At 41.6% G+C, this 17,894-nt stretch overlaps 1 protein-coding gene across 4 annotated transcripts in view; it reads left to right on the forward strand.

The window, feature by feature from the left end:
• The window catches only part of RPS6KA1 (ribosomal protein S6 kinase A1), a 241,712-nt gene that overhangs the window by 209,964 nt on the left and 13,854 nt on the right, over positions 1–17,894 (forward strand). For all 4 annotated transcript variants that reach the window (XM_040424248.1, XM_040424250.1, XM_040424251.1 and 1 more), the window contains 7 exons: positions 132–256; positions 362–484; positions 2,479–2,568; positions 2,692–2,850; positions 2,926–3,087; positions 3,179–3,255; positions 13,277–13,394. In XM_040424248.1, the coding sequence (XP_040280182.1) occupies positions 132–256; positions 362–484; positions 2,479–2,568; positions 2,692–2,850; positions 2,926–3,087; positions 3,179–3,255; positions 13,277–13,394 (854 nt within the window). The remainder of the gene's footprint in view (positions 1–131; positions 257–361; positions 485–2,478; positions 2,569–2,691; positions 2,851–2,925; positions 3,088–3,178; positions 3,256–13,276; positions 13,395–17,894) is intronic.

Raw genomic sequence — 17,894 nt, forward strand, 5'->3', positions numbered from 1 at the left:
TTTTGTAACATATTCCCTAACGAGGTGAAGCTGCTTATATAAAACCTCTCTATAGAGATATTTGAAAAGTAGCTACATGTAGTATCAGGAGACCTTGCCACCTGTGATCAGCTTCCTACTTTGTTACACAGACTCTCCTGGAATTCCTCCAAGCGCAGGAGCTCATCAGCTTTTCCGTGGTTTTAGTTTTGTGGCTACTTCATTACCCAATGTGGATGGAAAAGCTTCCACATCTCCTGGACTTTCTGTACCTAAGGTGACGGTAAAACGTGGCTATAACAGTTAATTAAATATCTCCTCTTTGGCATATTATCACGCATTTCAATGCAATTTCCCTCCATGTTCTCTTGATGTCTTATAGATATACACTAAAAACGCTGTATTCAGTGATGTGTACACTGTACGGGAGACTATTGGCGTTGGTTCCTACTCTGTGTGCAAGCGTTGTGTTCACAAGGGAACAAATATGGAGTATGCTGTGAAGGTAAGGAAATGCCAAAATAGGCAGATGTTTAATGATTTACGGCCTACGTGCATTCCTCTATACAATACCATTAAAAATTTTGGGGAAATATCTTTTTTGGGGGGGATGGGGGGGTGTTACTTTTTAATACAATTTTTAATGTTTAAGAGGTTCTCTAGTAATAACAGCCAGCAGCCTGCCCCAATAATCTAAGCCCAGGTCTGACTCCCTGCACCACTGCTGATCGGCTGTTTAGAGCAGGCATCCTCAAACTGCGGCCCTCCAGCTGTTGTAAAACTACAACTCCCACAATGCCCTGCTGTAGGCTGATACCTGTAGGCTGTTTGGGCATGCTGGGAGTTGTAGTTTTGCAACAGCTGGAGGGCCGCAGTTTGAGGATGCCTGGTTTAGAGAGTTCTCTTCATTGTTTACCTGCACGCCGTGTGATCAGATTTGATCTTTGTGCCGACTACTCCTTCCTCCTTTTTCTTCGGGCACTGGCTCCTTCTCCTTTTTAGCACCAGAAGAAAAAGGAGGATGTCGTAGCCTGCACAGTCTCACGTAGCTCCCATCATTATCATGTCTGAGGGTGTTAGCAGCTGTTTGAGGGTCTAGATGTCAGGCTGTGGCGATACAGCATGTGTCCCCTGGATGGGCTGTCATGTGTGCAGCATGTGTCCTACTAAGCACGTACTTTTAATTGTAACACCCCATCCATAAGATAGGGGATAACTGATTGGTGGGGTCCAGACGATAGGACCTCCACGGATCCTAATAACTGGGTCCAGTTCCCCTGCCTGAATGAGCACTAAAGCCTCATTCATTCTCTAGTGGACTGTCAGTCTTCATCAGTCCTATAGAGAATGAAAGGAGCAACAGCAGGCATGTTTTACCTGCCTCTCCATTCAAACTGAGCAACAGAATCCCGATCTTTAGATTTATGGGGGTCCCACCAGTTGGACCCCCACCAGATAGTTTGTTATATAATATCCTATGGATAGGGTATAACTTTTAAACTTGTCACAACCACTTTAATGGCAAAAGGGCCGTAATGAATGGCTGGTTTCATTTTTGCCTCTCTGCATTTCAGCAGCCAGAGCTTTTTTATTCTTCCATTGACTTGGCAATGCTTGGGGGGTACATATAAGCTACAGCGTGAAGCCTCATTCACACCTCAGTGTTTGGTTAGTGATTTCTATCAGTGATTGTGATCCAAAACCAGGATTGGATCCTCCACAGACATAGGTATAAGGGAAAGAGCTGCACCTGTTCTGTTTTTTTGTCTTGGCTCAAAATCACTGATGGAAATCACTGACGTGTGAATGAGGCATAACTTTTATAATTTTATTTTTGCTGTGCAGATCTAGAAAGAAAAGCCGTTTTTGACTGTTAGGTTTATATTTTATACTATTCATACTTTATAGTAATCAACCAGAGGAAATTAATTCAGATGAATTCTTTAGGTTGTTTTGGTCATGTAGATATCTAATATATATAGATTTCTTATTTTAAATTCTTTTAATAATTGTAGTGGGTAGTCCCATTTTAGTCAGGCTCTGTTCATGGGCCATGGCAATCAAAGACTTAACAGCTAGATTGGTGCTTCTAGGAGAAGAGGTGTTGGCAACAGCTGGTTCTTTAAAGGAGCACTCTAGGAGATGTTAACCCACCAAAAGATGTCAATGTAAACAGAGGACCTGCACCACCCACTATCAAAATACTGTAGGTGGTTATTAAGGGGTTAAATGAATTTATGATCTCTCAAGAGGCCACGGATAAGGATTACAGATCTAGCCATCAGGGCAGCTCTCTGACGGATTTCAGCGAGAGGGGGACAGGACAGTGTGTGGAGTTGGTGTAAACATGATGGCTGCAGAGAACAAATGGCTGAATTATTATTATTTTTTTTTATAACACTATTGTTTTTTAGCCCAAAATAAGTGCAATGCAATAATAACAAATTCCACTTAATATCGGTGTCTTTGAAACTTGCATGGTCTCCTCTACTTACACAGATAATAGATAAAACCAAGAGGGACCCGTCAGAAGAAATAGAGATTTTACGCAGATACGGTCAACATCCCAACATTATTACACTAAAGGATGTAAGTGTGAACGCTGTGTATGCACATTACAATTAAATAACTGCAGCACACAAAATGGCAGACAGTGGTCGTCTTCTTGCAAGCAAGTAATTTATATAGATTTTTCTGTGCAAATCAAAACAGGTATATGAAGAAGGAAACAGTGTCCACCTGGTGACCGAGATTATGAGAGGTGGAGAACTGCTTGACAGAATTTTACGTGAGAAGTATTTTTCAGAAAGAGAGGCGTGTGCTGTTCTTCTGACTATCTGCAAGACAGTGGAATATCTACATTCACAAGGGGTAAGAATATCACATTCTCAGAATATCTAATAAAAAGGCGCGTTGACCATTTTACCATTTCCTTTTGCATTCTAGGTTGTTCATAGAGACCTGAAACCAAGCAATATCCTGTATGTTGATGAATCTGGAAACCCAGAGTCCATAAGGATTTGTGATTTTGGATTTGCAAAGCAACTGCGTGCAGAAAATGGATTACTAATGACCCCATGTTACACAGCGAATTTTGTGGCCCCTGAGGTAATAATGCCCTTGAAGAATGGGCTAATGGTGTATAATAAGAATGCAAAGGGACTTTTATTAGTGTGTCATGTATTGTAACATTTTTTAGGTGTTAAAGAGACAAGGATATGACGAAGGATGTGACATCTGGAGTCTGGGCATTCTCCTCTACACTATGCTTGCAGGGTAAGTGCAGGCATACTGGAACAGAGAATTCATTGTGAACCATAAAATGTGATTGCGGCCTACTTCCTGGGCTATGTTATATCTGTACTAATCACTGTATGATCATTAAAGTACTGCTGTCCTATTATGTGGCCGAGGTAAGTCATATTTGCAAATCACAGTTGAGGAATAGATATTTAGAAGACAGACCTGAGTGTATATGTAGATGTGACCATACTGTCAATGACAGTCTGGTTAAAAGTATTCAGTAAGTGGGTTAAGGCGAAGTTACCAGTTGTTTGGTCAGTTCCATCAGTTATTGTAAGCCAAAACCAGTAGTGAAGCCTACTCAGAGATCATGTATAATGTAAAGATTTGCAACTGTTCTGTCATTTTGACCTGTACCTGGTTTTGGCTCAGAATAACTGATCAAAATAACTGAAGTGTGACCCATTCACTTCAATGGGGCCACATAAGATGTGGACAACACATATTGCACCGATCCAAAGCCCCGCAAATAAATTAAAAAATAAAAAATAAATAGAACATGTCCTATTCTACTCTGTTTTGCAGACAAGACTAGGCATTTCTATCATTGGGCGGAACGCACACCGCTGTTATCTGTGTCTTGCGGGTGTGCAATTTGCAGACCACAACACACGGTACGGTCGTGTGCATGAGGCCTAAGGGTACATTCGCACAACTGTATGTGTTTTGCGGTCCGCAAAACACGGATACTAGCCACTTGCGTTCGACATTTTACGGAATGCACATTGCCAGCCCTATGATGGAAATGCATATTCTTGTCCGCAGTTGCGGACAAAAATAGTAAAATGCTCTATCTTTTTTGCGGGGCCACTGAGCGGAAGTATGGATGCGAACAGCATACTATGTGCTGCCCACGTCTTTTGTGGCCTCATTGAAATGAATGGGTGTGCATCCGTTCCGCAATTTGCGGACCCATAAATACAGTTGTGTGAATGTACCCTAGGGCCTTCATGCACACTGCCATTCTTGGCCAGTGCCTGTATTGTGGCGCGCAATATATGGGCACCGGCCGTTTGTGTACCGAATCATGGATGCATCTGCAATTCCGAAAGTGCGGTGCGTGACCGAGGCTCTGCTTTTTTGCAGTGCGGAATGTTAGATGTAGATTGCAGACACTATTCAAGTCAGTGGGTCCTGAGTCCACATTCGGCAGCCCTACAGTCGGTGCCCGTGCATTGCGGAAAGCAATTTGTGGTCCAACAACGGCTAAGTGCATGAGACCTTATACTTACAGTGCTGACAGGCAAAACACAGCCTCTAGTAATCATCTTTTGGTCATAATAGTCCGTTTTTCCCTCCTACCTTATATACGTTGGGAAAGATATCTTCTGAGGATTCTTTGCATGTGTGGGGCCCTTTTGAAAATTTACTTTTGGGAGACCTACAAAAAAAAAAATATAATGATCTCGCTAATGGTCTAGAATTTTAAAATGACTTGTCTTGATTTGAACAGCTTTTATTACACTTCTTCCTGACAGTTAAGAGATTAGTGATGGTGTATGATAAATTGTTGGCACTGACATCCTCCTGGAAACCAGGAGTCTCCTGGGAACAGGAATTAGCAGTTCAAATCTAAAAGAATATAAATCATTCTTAGAATTTTTTGGCATGAGTTTTCTAGATGTGTTTAACCATTATAAATTGCTTACCTGTTGGTAAAAGACACCAGAATTTGTCTACACTCCTTGGCTGTCTACTACCAAATCCTACCGGTGTTGTACATCAACTATATGTGGTGGGAATGTTCCTTAATTAAACTCTTTTGGTCAGCAGATTAGGGATATTTGTAATATTCCATTTAAACTTGCGTTTGACATTATTGCCTTTGCGAGAACCTCCCCAAATGATGTCTCTTCAAAACATGCTCTTTCAATGCACCTGATTTCAGCAACCAAAACATTCATTCCTCTGTACGGTCAGTGAACAGAGCCTTCTACTTTTGCAAATTGTTTAAAATCAGTTTTTATTGAAAAGTACATTCGACGAAGTCGAAGACAAGAAGTATAAATATACACTTGTAGAGGAGCTTACATTAAGAAGAGGATCCAAAATGTCTTCATAGATTTGGCTTGCAAGCCTTGGTTGGCCATAAAGGTAGTAACTTACAATGTAAACATCAAGGCACAAATCAGCAGTATATTTAGAGAAGGAAGACTATCCAGCAAATAGGTTATCTGTTAATCCACTCCACAAAGTATATGAGATAGGAAGTGACAAAAATAACATATAAAATAAAGAATAATGAACAATAAACAAATTGCTTCAGTGATAACCCAATAGTGGATATAGTGAAATCTATAGGGGTTTAAGGGCCAAGAAGAGAAAAGAGGTGTAGAGTATGTTGTAGGCCATCTGCTAACAAGGCTTTAGAACACGCTAGACTTCCAAACACCTCAGGATCCAAATATAAGGTTAGACCTTTATGGTCTGGAGTGAGTTTCCCAACTTGCTATTTCTTCAAACCGACAGATTGGATGTACTATGTTTACCCATTGCTCAAGAGTAGGTGTGAAGGTCGACCTCCAATGCATAGGAATAAGCAACTTGGCTGCTGTTATAGGAGTTGTAACTAGATCCCGTTTAACAGGGCGGAAGGACCCACTTGATAGCCAGAGGAGAACTAATTTTTCATCTAAGTGAGCTTCTGACCTAGGGCAGATCTGATGTATTGTCTCACCTATGTCGGACCAAAACGTTTTAATCTTTTCACATTTCCAGAAGATATGTAAAATGGTTCCAGCTTCCGCACAACATCTCCAACATTCCTTGTCTGGGGAAACCCCAATGCTATACAAGTACTCCGGTGTTCTATACCAGCGTGTAATGATTTTAAAGGAGTTTTTCTGGATTTTCACACACTTGGAGAACCCATGAGAGCGTGCAAGCATAGTGGAACTTTCTTCCTTCGTAAATGTGCAGCCAAGTTCCTTCTCCCATAAAGCAATGAACGCTGGTTTATGGACAGAACGGTTTTTGAGAAGAGTATTATAAATCTTAGAAAGAAGTTTGACCGGTGGAGTATCAAGAAGCGTGAAATTTTCTAACCTCTGACTCTCAAAACGACAAAGCGTTGAGAGGATATCAAATCTTTGTAGACTAGAAAGTGACAGTCCTGAGCTTTTGGAAACTTGAGACAAAGCATCTTCATCAGTGTTAGCATCAACAACTTCTGCAATCTTTATCAGTTGTCAAGTATTTATTTTATATAAGATATGAAATCATAAAAATTATGATTTCATATTTTTATGAAAATTGAAAAATGTAATTGGCGGACATATAAACACCAGTTCTTTTATTGATGATCTAAAGTCAATTCGTGCAGCTAATGAAACAGGGTGCAATTAAGTATATAAAATATAATTTATTACAAATACATACAGTAAAAATGGCATACAAATTAATACAAGGACAATATCAAAATTGACCACAAGATGGTGCACCACCGTTTACGCCAGGTTCACTTAATTTACTACACCAAGTATAATACAATACTACTCTTTTTTTTATATTTTTTTTATCAAATTATTACAGATTAGTGTACTGGTTATCAAAACATTATAATGCAGCAAAAAAAAAAAAAAACTATAGAAATGAATCTGTGGAAAGTCCCTTATGCTCAATCAAAGAATATGGCAATAAGAGACACATTATAAATACGCCCGTTGGCCTTACTACGGATAATAAAATCCGATCAGAGATCCCACTCTGATAGAAATATTACAGGAATTCCAATGATGTGCACGTTCATTAAAATTTCCCATAAAATTACTGTTTTAGCACTATTGACCCACTAATAATGGGGTCTCAACTATATGCCCATTGGAGCGATTTATAATTACTGCAAATGAAATAAATTGTACATTACCCCTGGCTTTGGGATAAAGAGCTTTTAGAAGGGACCCAGCTTTCCAAGAGTTAGATCTGTCAGTTTTTCTGCGAGTCTCGGGTGTCCCTGGAAGAATTCCTTAGGGTGTAGGGAGCTTTTTCTTAGGACTGGAAGTGGTGAAGATGTTCTGTGATCTGTGACGTCCTGTGGTACGTTCCTGACGTGTGTCAATGATGATCCCCCTAATCCCCAAAACTGGATCAGATATTCTAATCCTTATCTATGTCCATGCCCGACACAGTTAACGAATTCCACCAAGTGGACATATGTTTATGTGCTAGAACTAAAGGTAATGTATTTATAGGTGCTAAGGGGGAGATCAAATCTCCATGTATTGACAGAGAGGTGTGTTTCCTGCAAACTCTCAGCATACCTCATGTTAAGTTACTAGGAACAGTTGTGGGATTCAGAGGGGGGTATTTAAGCCACAGCCAGAGTCTATAATCGGGTGATACGGTCTGTGTCTCAATCTCCAGGTACGTGACTTTCAATGTTGGGTTGGCTAACAGTGTCCAACGAGCCTATTGGGAAGCTTGGAAATATAGCAGTAAATCGGGTAGGCCAATGCTTCCACCAGCCGGTTTTTGAGAGAGGTGCAGCAAAGACAGTCTTGCTCTTTTGTTGTTCCACAGAAATCTTCTAAACAATGTGTGAACTTTCGAAAAGTAGGAAAGTGGGACATCTATAGGCAATACTTGTATTATGTATAGTAGTTGAGGAAGAATAAATGTGGAAATGATGTTTTTCCTCCCAAACCAGGAAACATACGGTACTTTCCACTCTTGAAGAGAGTTGCTTATTTTTTGGAGCAATGGGAGATAATTAATCCTAAATAAAGTGGTGAGGTCTGTTGGGATTCGTATTCCCAGGTATGTAATGGTATCAGTAGGCCATCGGAATGGGCAGCTCTCTGACAAGGGCCAGCTGGGAGCTCTGGAGGGTCACATTCAAAGCTTCAGATTTATCAAAATTGATTTTAAAATTAGACACCTTCCCAAAACTGTCAAATATCTGTAATATAATGGGAAACGTCTCCAGGGGGTTGGTTATGATTAATAATCATCCGCGTATGCAGCGGTTTTGTGTGTGAAAGTGCCAACTTTGAGGCCTTGGATCTGTTTAGTTTGGCGAAGGGGACAGGGGACATCCCTGTCGCGTGCCATTCCTAATAGAGAAATGGCTCGACAGGGTGCCATTTACTTGTATTCTAGCAGTAGGGGAAGAGTATAATGAGAAAACAGTCTCAATAAACGAGTCGGGAAACTGAAAGGCTTGCAACGAGCGTCTCATGAACTCCCAGCTGACACTGTCGAAAGCTTTCAACGTTATTGAGGAAAGAAGAGCCCAGGTCCTCAGTTGGGTTGTTTGTGAGATTATCTGGGCAATTTGTAGTTGGAGAACTTAGGTTATAGAGGTCGGTGTAGAAAGTTTAGAAACCATGGAATTGTTGTGCTATTAGGGGTGTAGAAGTGACCCTAGTGCCCTCAGCGGTTTTGATGGAAGATATAAAGATTTTAGTTCTCTGCTTTTTTTTTTTTTTTTTTTTTTTTTAACAGCGAGGACATTACCTTGTTACCCTTATCTCAGTGTGCGTAATATTTATAACTGAGATATTTGCAGACTTAATATTTAATAAATTCTTCACCTGGCGCCTGAGGGAAACTAAACTCTTAAAATGGAGCGAAGAGTTAGATACTTTATGGGTGGTTTCTAATTGTGAAATCTGACTTGGCAATGATTTCAGATCCTTCTCCATCTGTTTCTTAAGACGGCTCCCTAATGCAATCAATTCACCCCTAATGTACGCCTTATGGGTCTCCCACTGAATTGGTTGTGAGATATCAGGGTCGGCATTAGTTTGAAAATAAAACTCTAGTTTTTGGTTCAGGGATTGCGTGTGAGAAGGGGTGTCCAAAATTGTAGTGTTAAGTTTCCATGTCCATTCTTTATGGGTCAGTCCTTGAAGCTGGAGTTTCAGTGAAATATGAGCATGATCAGAAATGGATATCTGAGCTATTTTGGCCGAGACAATATTGGAGAGTGAGTGAGCTGGTACAAATATGTAGTCAAGTCGATGATAAGTGCCATGTGTATTTGAATAAAAAGTATAGTCTCTATCATCTATGTGGACAGTACACCAAGCGTCTACTAAGGCCATGTCAGATCATAATATTTTAAGTTTAGTCAAAGATGACCTAGGAGCGGATTGAGAGCCAGAGGTCGAGTCTAAACATGGGTCTAGAGTCAGGTTAAGATCTCCACCCAAGAACAATGTGCCTGCTGAGTGAGATGTAATAAATTTGTGTTTTAAGTAGCCACAGTACCTGTCTGACGTTAGGAGCATAGATATTAGCTATGGTTACAACTTGGTATCCCAGAGTACCTACAAGCACTAGGTATCTACCCTCTGGATCTGCATACAGTGATGTCATTCTGAATGGCAAAGAACCATGTATCGCAATTGAAACACCTCTTGAAGCTGAGGAATGTGTACTATGGAACCATTGGGAATAGGGTTTTGTAGGGAGTGTAGGAATGCGTTTGTGGCGGAAGTGTGTCTCCTGGAGTAACAGGATATCTACATGTTCACCCCGGAGAAGTCTGAACATTTGTTGTCTCTTCTGTGGCGTATTTAAACCATTAATGTTAAAAGACACAACATTTAGTGTAGCCATGTCTATGTAAAAGGGGGGTATAGTATTGAAGCTTTCTTACTGGGTATCTGGAACATCTAACGACAGTATACCAAAAGGTAAAACATTTCAACAGGCAAGAGCCAAATATAAGAGATAAATGTAAGAACATTTGTAACTGCAATAGTATGAATGGTAGAGTCACTGTTAGGCCGTCAGGGGCACTAAAGGTGTCCCCAGGAGGTCCACAGTGAGTCTCTGATAAACTGGGAGGTGGGTGCCTCATAAGGCGACTTACCTACACCTCCACGAATACATCAATTTTTTTTAGTACTTCTCAGAAAGAGCCCACATAACATGCTTGTCTTTATGCAGAGTGGGCACTTCCAACTCCGGAGATGAGATGAAGTAAAACAGCCACTTCTGTGGTCATCTTAAAACTCTGGTATGTCTGCAACAGAATAGAACATGTGGACAAGAAAGGGAAGAGAAAGAAAATAGACATTATCTGTTCTTTTATGTCTTCAAGCTGGAGTGCTCGCCGCAGCAGCTTGTTGTCTTTTCTGCTTTTTGTTCTTCCATACTACTGACCAGTTCTCAGGCTGAGGTAAGTTTGGAAGATCACCTGAATGTGGCATAGAAAGCCAAGATGGTATGTCCATGGGAGGAATCTCCATTTTTTTCCAGACTTCAGTTGAACGTATTGTAAGTTGTCGCCCACCTTTCATTATGGCTAGTCCAAACGGGTATAGCCAGGGTATGGGGATGCGTTGTGCTCTCAACAGCTCAGTCAGGGGTTCAGAACTCTTTTCGCCAATGTACTGGCGGCTAGGTCCTGGAATATAAGTATGTGGGTTCCTTCATACAGGATTTATTTGATTTCTCAGGACGCTCTCAGTATAGCTGCCGTGTCTAAGTAACTGAGTAGTCCACATATGTCTCTAGGGGGAGCATCTGGGGGAGGTTTAGGCCTAAGGCCCCTGTGAGCTTGTTCTATTACCACCTGCTGGGCTCTCTCCTTCCCAAGAATCTGAGCGAATATAGAGTGGACTGTTTGCGAGACAGCCTCAGCCTCTACAGTGTCTGGCAGGTCTCTCAACCGCATTTTTTTCCTCTTGCTATGGCTCTCCTGATCCTCGATCTGCAGGAGGGCTTGGTTAATATGATCTCTGTAAGAGGAGGTAAGTGACTTCAAAGCTGCACATTGTTGTGAGACCTCAGTCTGTGAGTCCTCAAGCACTGACACTCTGTGGCCTAAGCTCTTCATGTCCGCTTTAATATCTGCCAAGTCTCTCATTACTGGAGCAATTGCTTTTCTAAGGGCTTTAGTTAAAAAGGACCTGGAGACGTGGGTGGATATTGACTCACCGGTCGCATCTGACATTGCCCCTGAGCTCTCTCCATTGGAGTCATCCCTCATGTGCTGCGGCAGTGCGCCTTTCAGCACCATCTTCGATTTTCCTTCTGTGTTGTCCTGCTTCTTTTGTAAGAATTTATCCATGTCGGATTGCTGTTTCTCCACTTTGAAGGTAGGGAGAGTGTTCCCCTGCTTGTCTCTTCCGATCTTGACCATATCGATCACAATGTGGTCTCTAAAAGCTGCTGTGAAGGCTAGGTAGTCTGGAGCGCTGCAGTTATGCGGCCATCACGCAGCGCGGCAAGCTCCACCCCTCCTACTCTTGCAAATTGGAAAGATAAAGTGAGACAAATTTACAGAATGGAGGAGTTATCCAGTTAGGAGAAAGGGAAACCCGAAAAATTTATGAAAATATGGCAAACATGGGCCGATTATATGGGACATTCCCGCCACAACACCACATGATGAAGTGTGTCTATGCAGGGGGTTGGTCTTAATTAGCTGGATCATTATGTGGATTAACATAGATTACCTTTAATGTGTTCCCTTGTTCGCCATTGTGTATTTACACAAGGCCATTTATACCACTTTCCTGCCATGTGTCCTATTTGTTTCCTCCCCTCCTTACGTGCTATGCTTTGGCACTTCTTTGGAAGTATTTTCATCCAACCAGCCTTCTTTGCCAGAATATATCATATGGATACTTCTATTTGTTAATTTTTATTGTTTATTATGTACAGTGCCTTTGCAATGTCTTTGGCATAACTTTAATAAAAAATAAATCTTCAAAAAAGAAGAAATCTGTTTACTGCCATTTGTCAGGACAAAGTTGGTCGTACTATTGCATTACTTTATAAGTAAGGCTACTTTCACACTTGCGCTTTCCCTTTCTGCTATTAAGATCCGTCATAGGATCTCAATACCGGGGGAAAAACTCTTCCGTTTTGTCCCAATTCATTGTCAATGGGGACAAAACTGAACTGAATGAAACGGGGTGCACCAGAATGCAGTCCGTTCCGTTTGGTTGTGTCCCCATCGCGGACAGAATAATGCAAGCAGTGTTTTTCTGTCCGCGATGTGGTGCAGAACAAGTCCTGGCCTGGCACACAATGTAAGTCAATGGGGACGGGTCCGTTTTTCTCTGACACAATAGAAAACTGATCCGTCCCCCAATGACTTTTAATGAAGTTCATGATGGATCCATCATGGCTATTTTAAAGAAAATACAACAGGATCCGTTCATAAAGGATGCAGCCGGTTGTATTATCAGAACAGAAGCGTTTTTGCTGATCTATGACAGATCCAGCAAAAACATTGGTGTCAAAGTAGCTTAAGCTTCTGACACAAGTGTGGGCTGACTTCAACATTGGTATTCTTTTAACCCTACAAACAAACTGTTACATTCACAGGAAGGCAACCCCCAGCCCCGTCCTCAATGAGGTAAAAGCAAAAAATGTCATCATCGTAGAAAAAAAAAAATATCCTTCCCAATTCCACATCTGGCAGTCAGAATAATTCCTGATTGAGCAACCTTTCTCCAGCAATCTAGTAACTGTAACTTGTAATATTGTTACCTTCAAGAAATACATCCAGGCCCCTCTTGAACTTTTGTAGTGAGTTCACCATCACCACCTCCTCTGGCAGAATGTTCCATAGTCTCTTCCATAGTGCTCTTATAGAACTGCTCTTCTGTTAATATAGATTTCCAAACATTTTTTTAATGTCCAGCTCCCCTCACAGCTCTAAGGTTCTGCTCACATCGTGCTCTGCTTGGAGTATATGTCAAATTAATCCGTATGGCTCCATTCAAACGACTGAGGCCAAATTATTTTCCTTTTGGCCTCCTTTGGGCTTGAAAATGTCAGTATTCCTATTCATTTTGCCTATACAGTGGGATATGTTTCAGCCTTCCTCAGACAGTCTCTAAACATTATGTGAATAGAGCCTGGTTATGGTTTTGAATTAGGTTCACATGGAAAAGTGTTTGCAAAAATCCCAAAACTTCCATAATTTGTGAACGATAGGTAATATGTGAATTACATTCCCATGAAAATCCTTTTACTACTTTACAGTTATAAGATGTTTTTTATAGGTCGTTTATCTTTTTTATACCTACAGATACACTCCATTTGCTAATGGCCCAGAAGACACACCGGAGGAGATATTGGCACGGATTGGAAGTGGAAAGTTTACTTTGAGAGGGGGAAACTGGAACACTGTTTCAGAATCTGCAAAGGTAATTTACCCACTAAATGCCTGGATATATATATTCTGAAATGACCTGACACTTTGTAATAATTTCACATTTGTGCTGGTTGAATGGCTATAACCTTTTTATTTGTTGGACTATAAAAGTAATTTGTGATCTAAATTCAAATGTGTTTTTAAAGGGAGTCTGTCACAAGCGTTGAGAGGGCTAGGTAGGGACTGAGGAAAGCAGTTCAAACATATCTTTTGTGGAACCTTTCTCCTAAAGAGTAGTGTGAATATGAAGTTTATTCTATCAAGTTTTGCTCTCACTAATGCCCACAACTGGGCTCCACTAGGAGCTGCTTGCTTGTTCAACCCTACTCATATGTCCGCAAGCCTACTGCTGCTCGGTTCACGAGTGTTTCTGGTCCCCCCAAGACCAGGGAACACTTGGTCCTGTGACTGTTGTAGCCAATCACAGGCCTCAGCAGCAGGAACTGTACATCACCCTATCATTGAGACGGTTACTTACACACATTTTCCCCCAGTGGAAAGGTTCTCCTTTTATATACCAACCTTTTATGCGGCACAGTATCAAATGCTTTGGAAAAATATATATTTGACATCCAACGAATTGCCCCAGTCCAGTAAAGAACTCACCTCATAGAAGCTGATCAGATTAGTTTGAAATGACCGATCCCCCTTAAACCATGCCTTTATGGAGTTATACACTGTGTGCAGAATTATTAGGCAAATGAGTATTTTGACCACATCATCCTCTTTATGCATGTTGTCTTACTCCAAGCTGTATAGGCTCAAAAGCCTACTACCAATTAAGCATATTAGGTGATGTGCATCTCTGTAATGAGAAGGTGTGGTCTAATGACATCAACACCCTATATCAGGTGTGCATAATTATTAGGCAACTTTCTTTCCTTTGGCAAAATGGGTCAAAAGAAGGACTTGACAGGCTCAGAAAAGTAAAAAATTGTGAGATATCTTGCAGAGGGATGCAGCACTCTTAAAATTGCAAAGCTTCTGAAGCGTGATCATCGAACAATCAAGCGTTTCATTCAAAATAGTCAACAGGGTCGCAAGAAGCGTGTGGAAAAACCAAGGCGCAAAATAACTGCCCATGAACTGAGAAAAGTCAAGCGTGCAGCTGCCAAGATGCCACTTGCCACCAGTTTGGCCATATTTCAGAGCTGCAACATCACTGGAGTGCCCAAAAGCACAAGGTGTGCAATACTCAGAGACATGGCCAAGGTAAGAAAGGCTGAAAGACGACCACCACTGAACAAGACACACAGATTTTTCTAAGGTTTTATGGACTGATGAAATGAGAGTGAGTCTTGATGGGCCAGATAGATGGGCCCGTGGCTGGATTGGTAAAGGGCAGAGAGCTCCAGTCCGACAGCAAGGTGGAGGTGGAGTACTGGTTTGGGCTGGTATCATCAAAGATGAGCTTGTGGGGCCTTTTCGGGTTGAGGATGGAGTCAAGCTCAACTCCCAGTCCTACTGCCAGTTTCTGGAAGACACCTCCTTCAAGCAGTGGTACAGGAAGAAGTCTGCATCCTTCAAAAAAAACATGATTTTCATGCAGGACAATGCTCCATCACACGCGTCCAAGTACTCCACAGCGTGGCTGGCAAGAAAGGGTATAAAAGAAGAAAATCTAATGACATGGCCTCCTTGTTCACCTGATCTGAACCCCATTGAGAACCTGTGGTCCATCATCAAATGTGAGATTTACAAGGAGGGAAAACAGTACACCTCTCTGAACAGTGTCTGGGAGGCTGTGGTTGCTGCTGCACCTAATGTTGATGGTGAACAGATCAAAACACTGACAGAATCCATGTATGGCAGGCTTTTGAGTGTCCTTGCAAAGAAAGGTGGCTATATTGGTCACTGATTAGTTTTTGTTTTGTTTTTGAATGTCAGAAATGTATATTTGTGAATGTTGAGATGTTATATTGGTTTCACTGGTAAAAATAAATAATTGAAATGGGTATATATTTGTTTTTTGTTAAGTTGCCTAATAATTATGCACAGTAATAGTCACCTGCACACACAGATATCCCCCTAAAATAGCTAAAACTAAAAACAAACTAAAAACTACTTCCAAAAATATTCAGCTTTGATATTAATGATTTTTTTGGGTTCATTGAGAACATGGTTGTTGTTCAATAATAATAAAATTAATCCTCAAAAATACAACTTGCCTAATAATTCTGCACTCCCTGTACACTTCTTTTCATTCAGATACTCCTGAGTAACATCTTAGAAAACATTTAACAGTTTACCTGAACAGATTTTAAACTTAACGGCCTATAGCTTTCAGGCCAACTTTTTGACCCCTTTTTGAATATTGGCACCACATTTATTATGTGCTAGTGCACATATAAAATTCAGTAAAACCTGCAATTTATACATTTATAACCCTGCACTTTCTGACTTAATTGTTCACAGGGGAGGTATTATCAGTGACTGACAGCTATCTTTGTATATACACTGACGATCCCTACTCAATAGGTCACATCACTGGGGTGAATTATACTAGTGAGCTCATCAAGTTACCACAGAAATTCCCACCCACCTTTTCAAGATGACGGAATTATGCTAACTTACTCCCCTAGATTCTAACACCCCAATATTTTCTATCACAAAAGCTGCCACCACCTATACTATAAGGCAATAGGGGCCTATACTCTCAACCCAAATTTAACATAGTAACACAGGTTATCTATATGGGACCTAAAATCCTCTGAAACACTACTGGTAACGTTATTCCCTCCGAAAGAGCAAGTTCTATAAGACTACAAGGAAGGGACTTATCAATTTTTGCATTTTTACACAATAGAGCAGTGCAATACAAAAAGAAAGCGTCAGATAAAAATATAAATACAATAACCATGCAGTAAAACGGATAAAATAAAAGGGTTAAAATACAGACTATGGGCTTACTGAGATGCAGCAGTTATATTCCGGCTGTAAGGACAGCTGAAGATATGGGCAGTCACTCCAAACGATGTGGATCCCCAAAATGGATGACAATTACCTGTTCCCAAACACCCATTATTATTCCCCCTTCAGCTGAGGGGTGGGCTGTGAAGGAACCTCCCTCCTTTCGGTCCGGCCTTCTGGGACGTCTGATATTATTCAGGTTTCTGCCCCACCTTCCCAGAAGACTGACTGAGGTGGCAATATGAATCATGGCGATTCCTCGCTGTATGACAAGGACTGCGGGTACAGGTATGATCCCATAATCTGAGTCACTTCGTCCCGGTCATACAGACACCAAATGTGATTGAGTTATGAATTCCAGAAGGCCACATCCTGAATACAGAGAAATGCCTCCCGTCTAGTATGGCGCGCATAGACTCTGCCCGAGGCCCATGTCAGGCTGAACATAATTATTAGGGTTCTGAGGTCGGAGTTATGGCTTCTGATATTATTTCATTCATCTACTGAATGGGTTAGACCACCCACTGGTCTAGCAGCCAACATGTCTAGGGTGGCTGTGCATTTTAAGTATCCCCCTCCCAGGTCTTCATTAGGATGCCCAAATGGTTTTCAATTAGCAGGCCAGTGCTAAATGGGGCCTTCCTTTGATAATGTGGAGTGTCTCACCTAGTCTTCAGACGGGCTGGCATCTAGAGGCACCATTTGCATTTGCTTAATAGATCAATTAGCCACTACTATACAGTTAGCTATTGATAATGTAAGTTTAGGAGACTATGAGATCTATCTGTCTATTCACCTCAGATTTCGTTACATACACACACACAAATAATGCTATCTATCACTGATATAATCTCCCATGTGAACAATAAAGTGAGAAACAGATTTAAAAGGGATGTCGGGGGGGGCGTGGCTTGCTGCCGTGAAAGATTGCTGTTTAAATGCTGAGCTCCTCCGGTACAGCAGCGACGTTACAGCCTAATGCCCTGGAAAACAGCGTACTCTTCTCTGCCCTCATGTCCCAAACATCTATGATGACCAGGGGCAAGCGCTCGATAAAAGCTCAAGGAAAGCTGAGCTTCTTTTTTGACAGAGAGCGGGTGCAACATGGCAACAGAGGCACACACTTCTCACCAGTGAACTGTGAAGACGGCTCCCCCATTGCTGAAGAGCCTGGAGAAGGTACGGAAACCAGTCCCCGATCCCCTCCGCGAATGGCAAGCATGCACAGCGGCACAAACTTACTTCCCACTTTCCCGCCACATGAGAACTTCACAGGGAACCCGCGCTCCACGAACCATGTGCTTCAGCAGCACACCTCCCCCTCTAACAGCTACCATAACCAGCAGCTCCTGCAACAGAGAAAGCGCACTGGTGCGAACGGGTCCCCTACCCCTGCCCACTACTAATAAAGATCAGACTGGTATAACCCTCCAGGACTTCCCTACCTCAGACGTGCCAGACTCTGGTTCTCTGTTGAAGGAGATGTTACTGGCGCTTAACAAATCCCTGTAACATAACATGGCCTCGCTTATATCTCCTTTACAAGCCTCCATCTCAGAGCTAGAAGGCAGAATGTAACACG

The sequence above is a fragment of the Bufo bufo genome, chromosome 3 (assembly GCF_905171765.1).
Source record: "Bufo bufo chromosome 3, aBufBuf1.1, whole genome shotgun sequence".
NCBI lineage: Eukaryota > Metazoa > Chordata > Amphibia > Anura > Bufonidae > Bufo > Bufo bufo.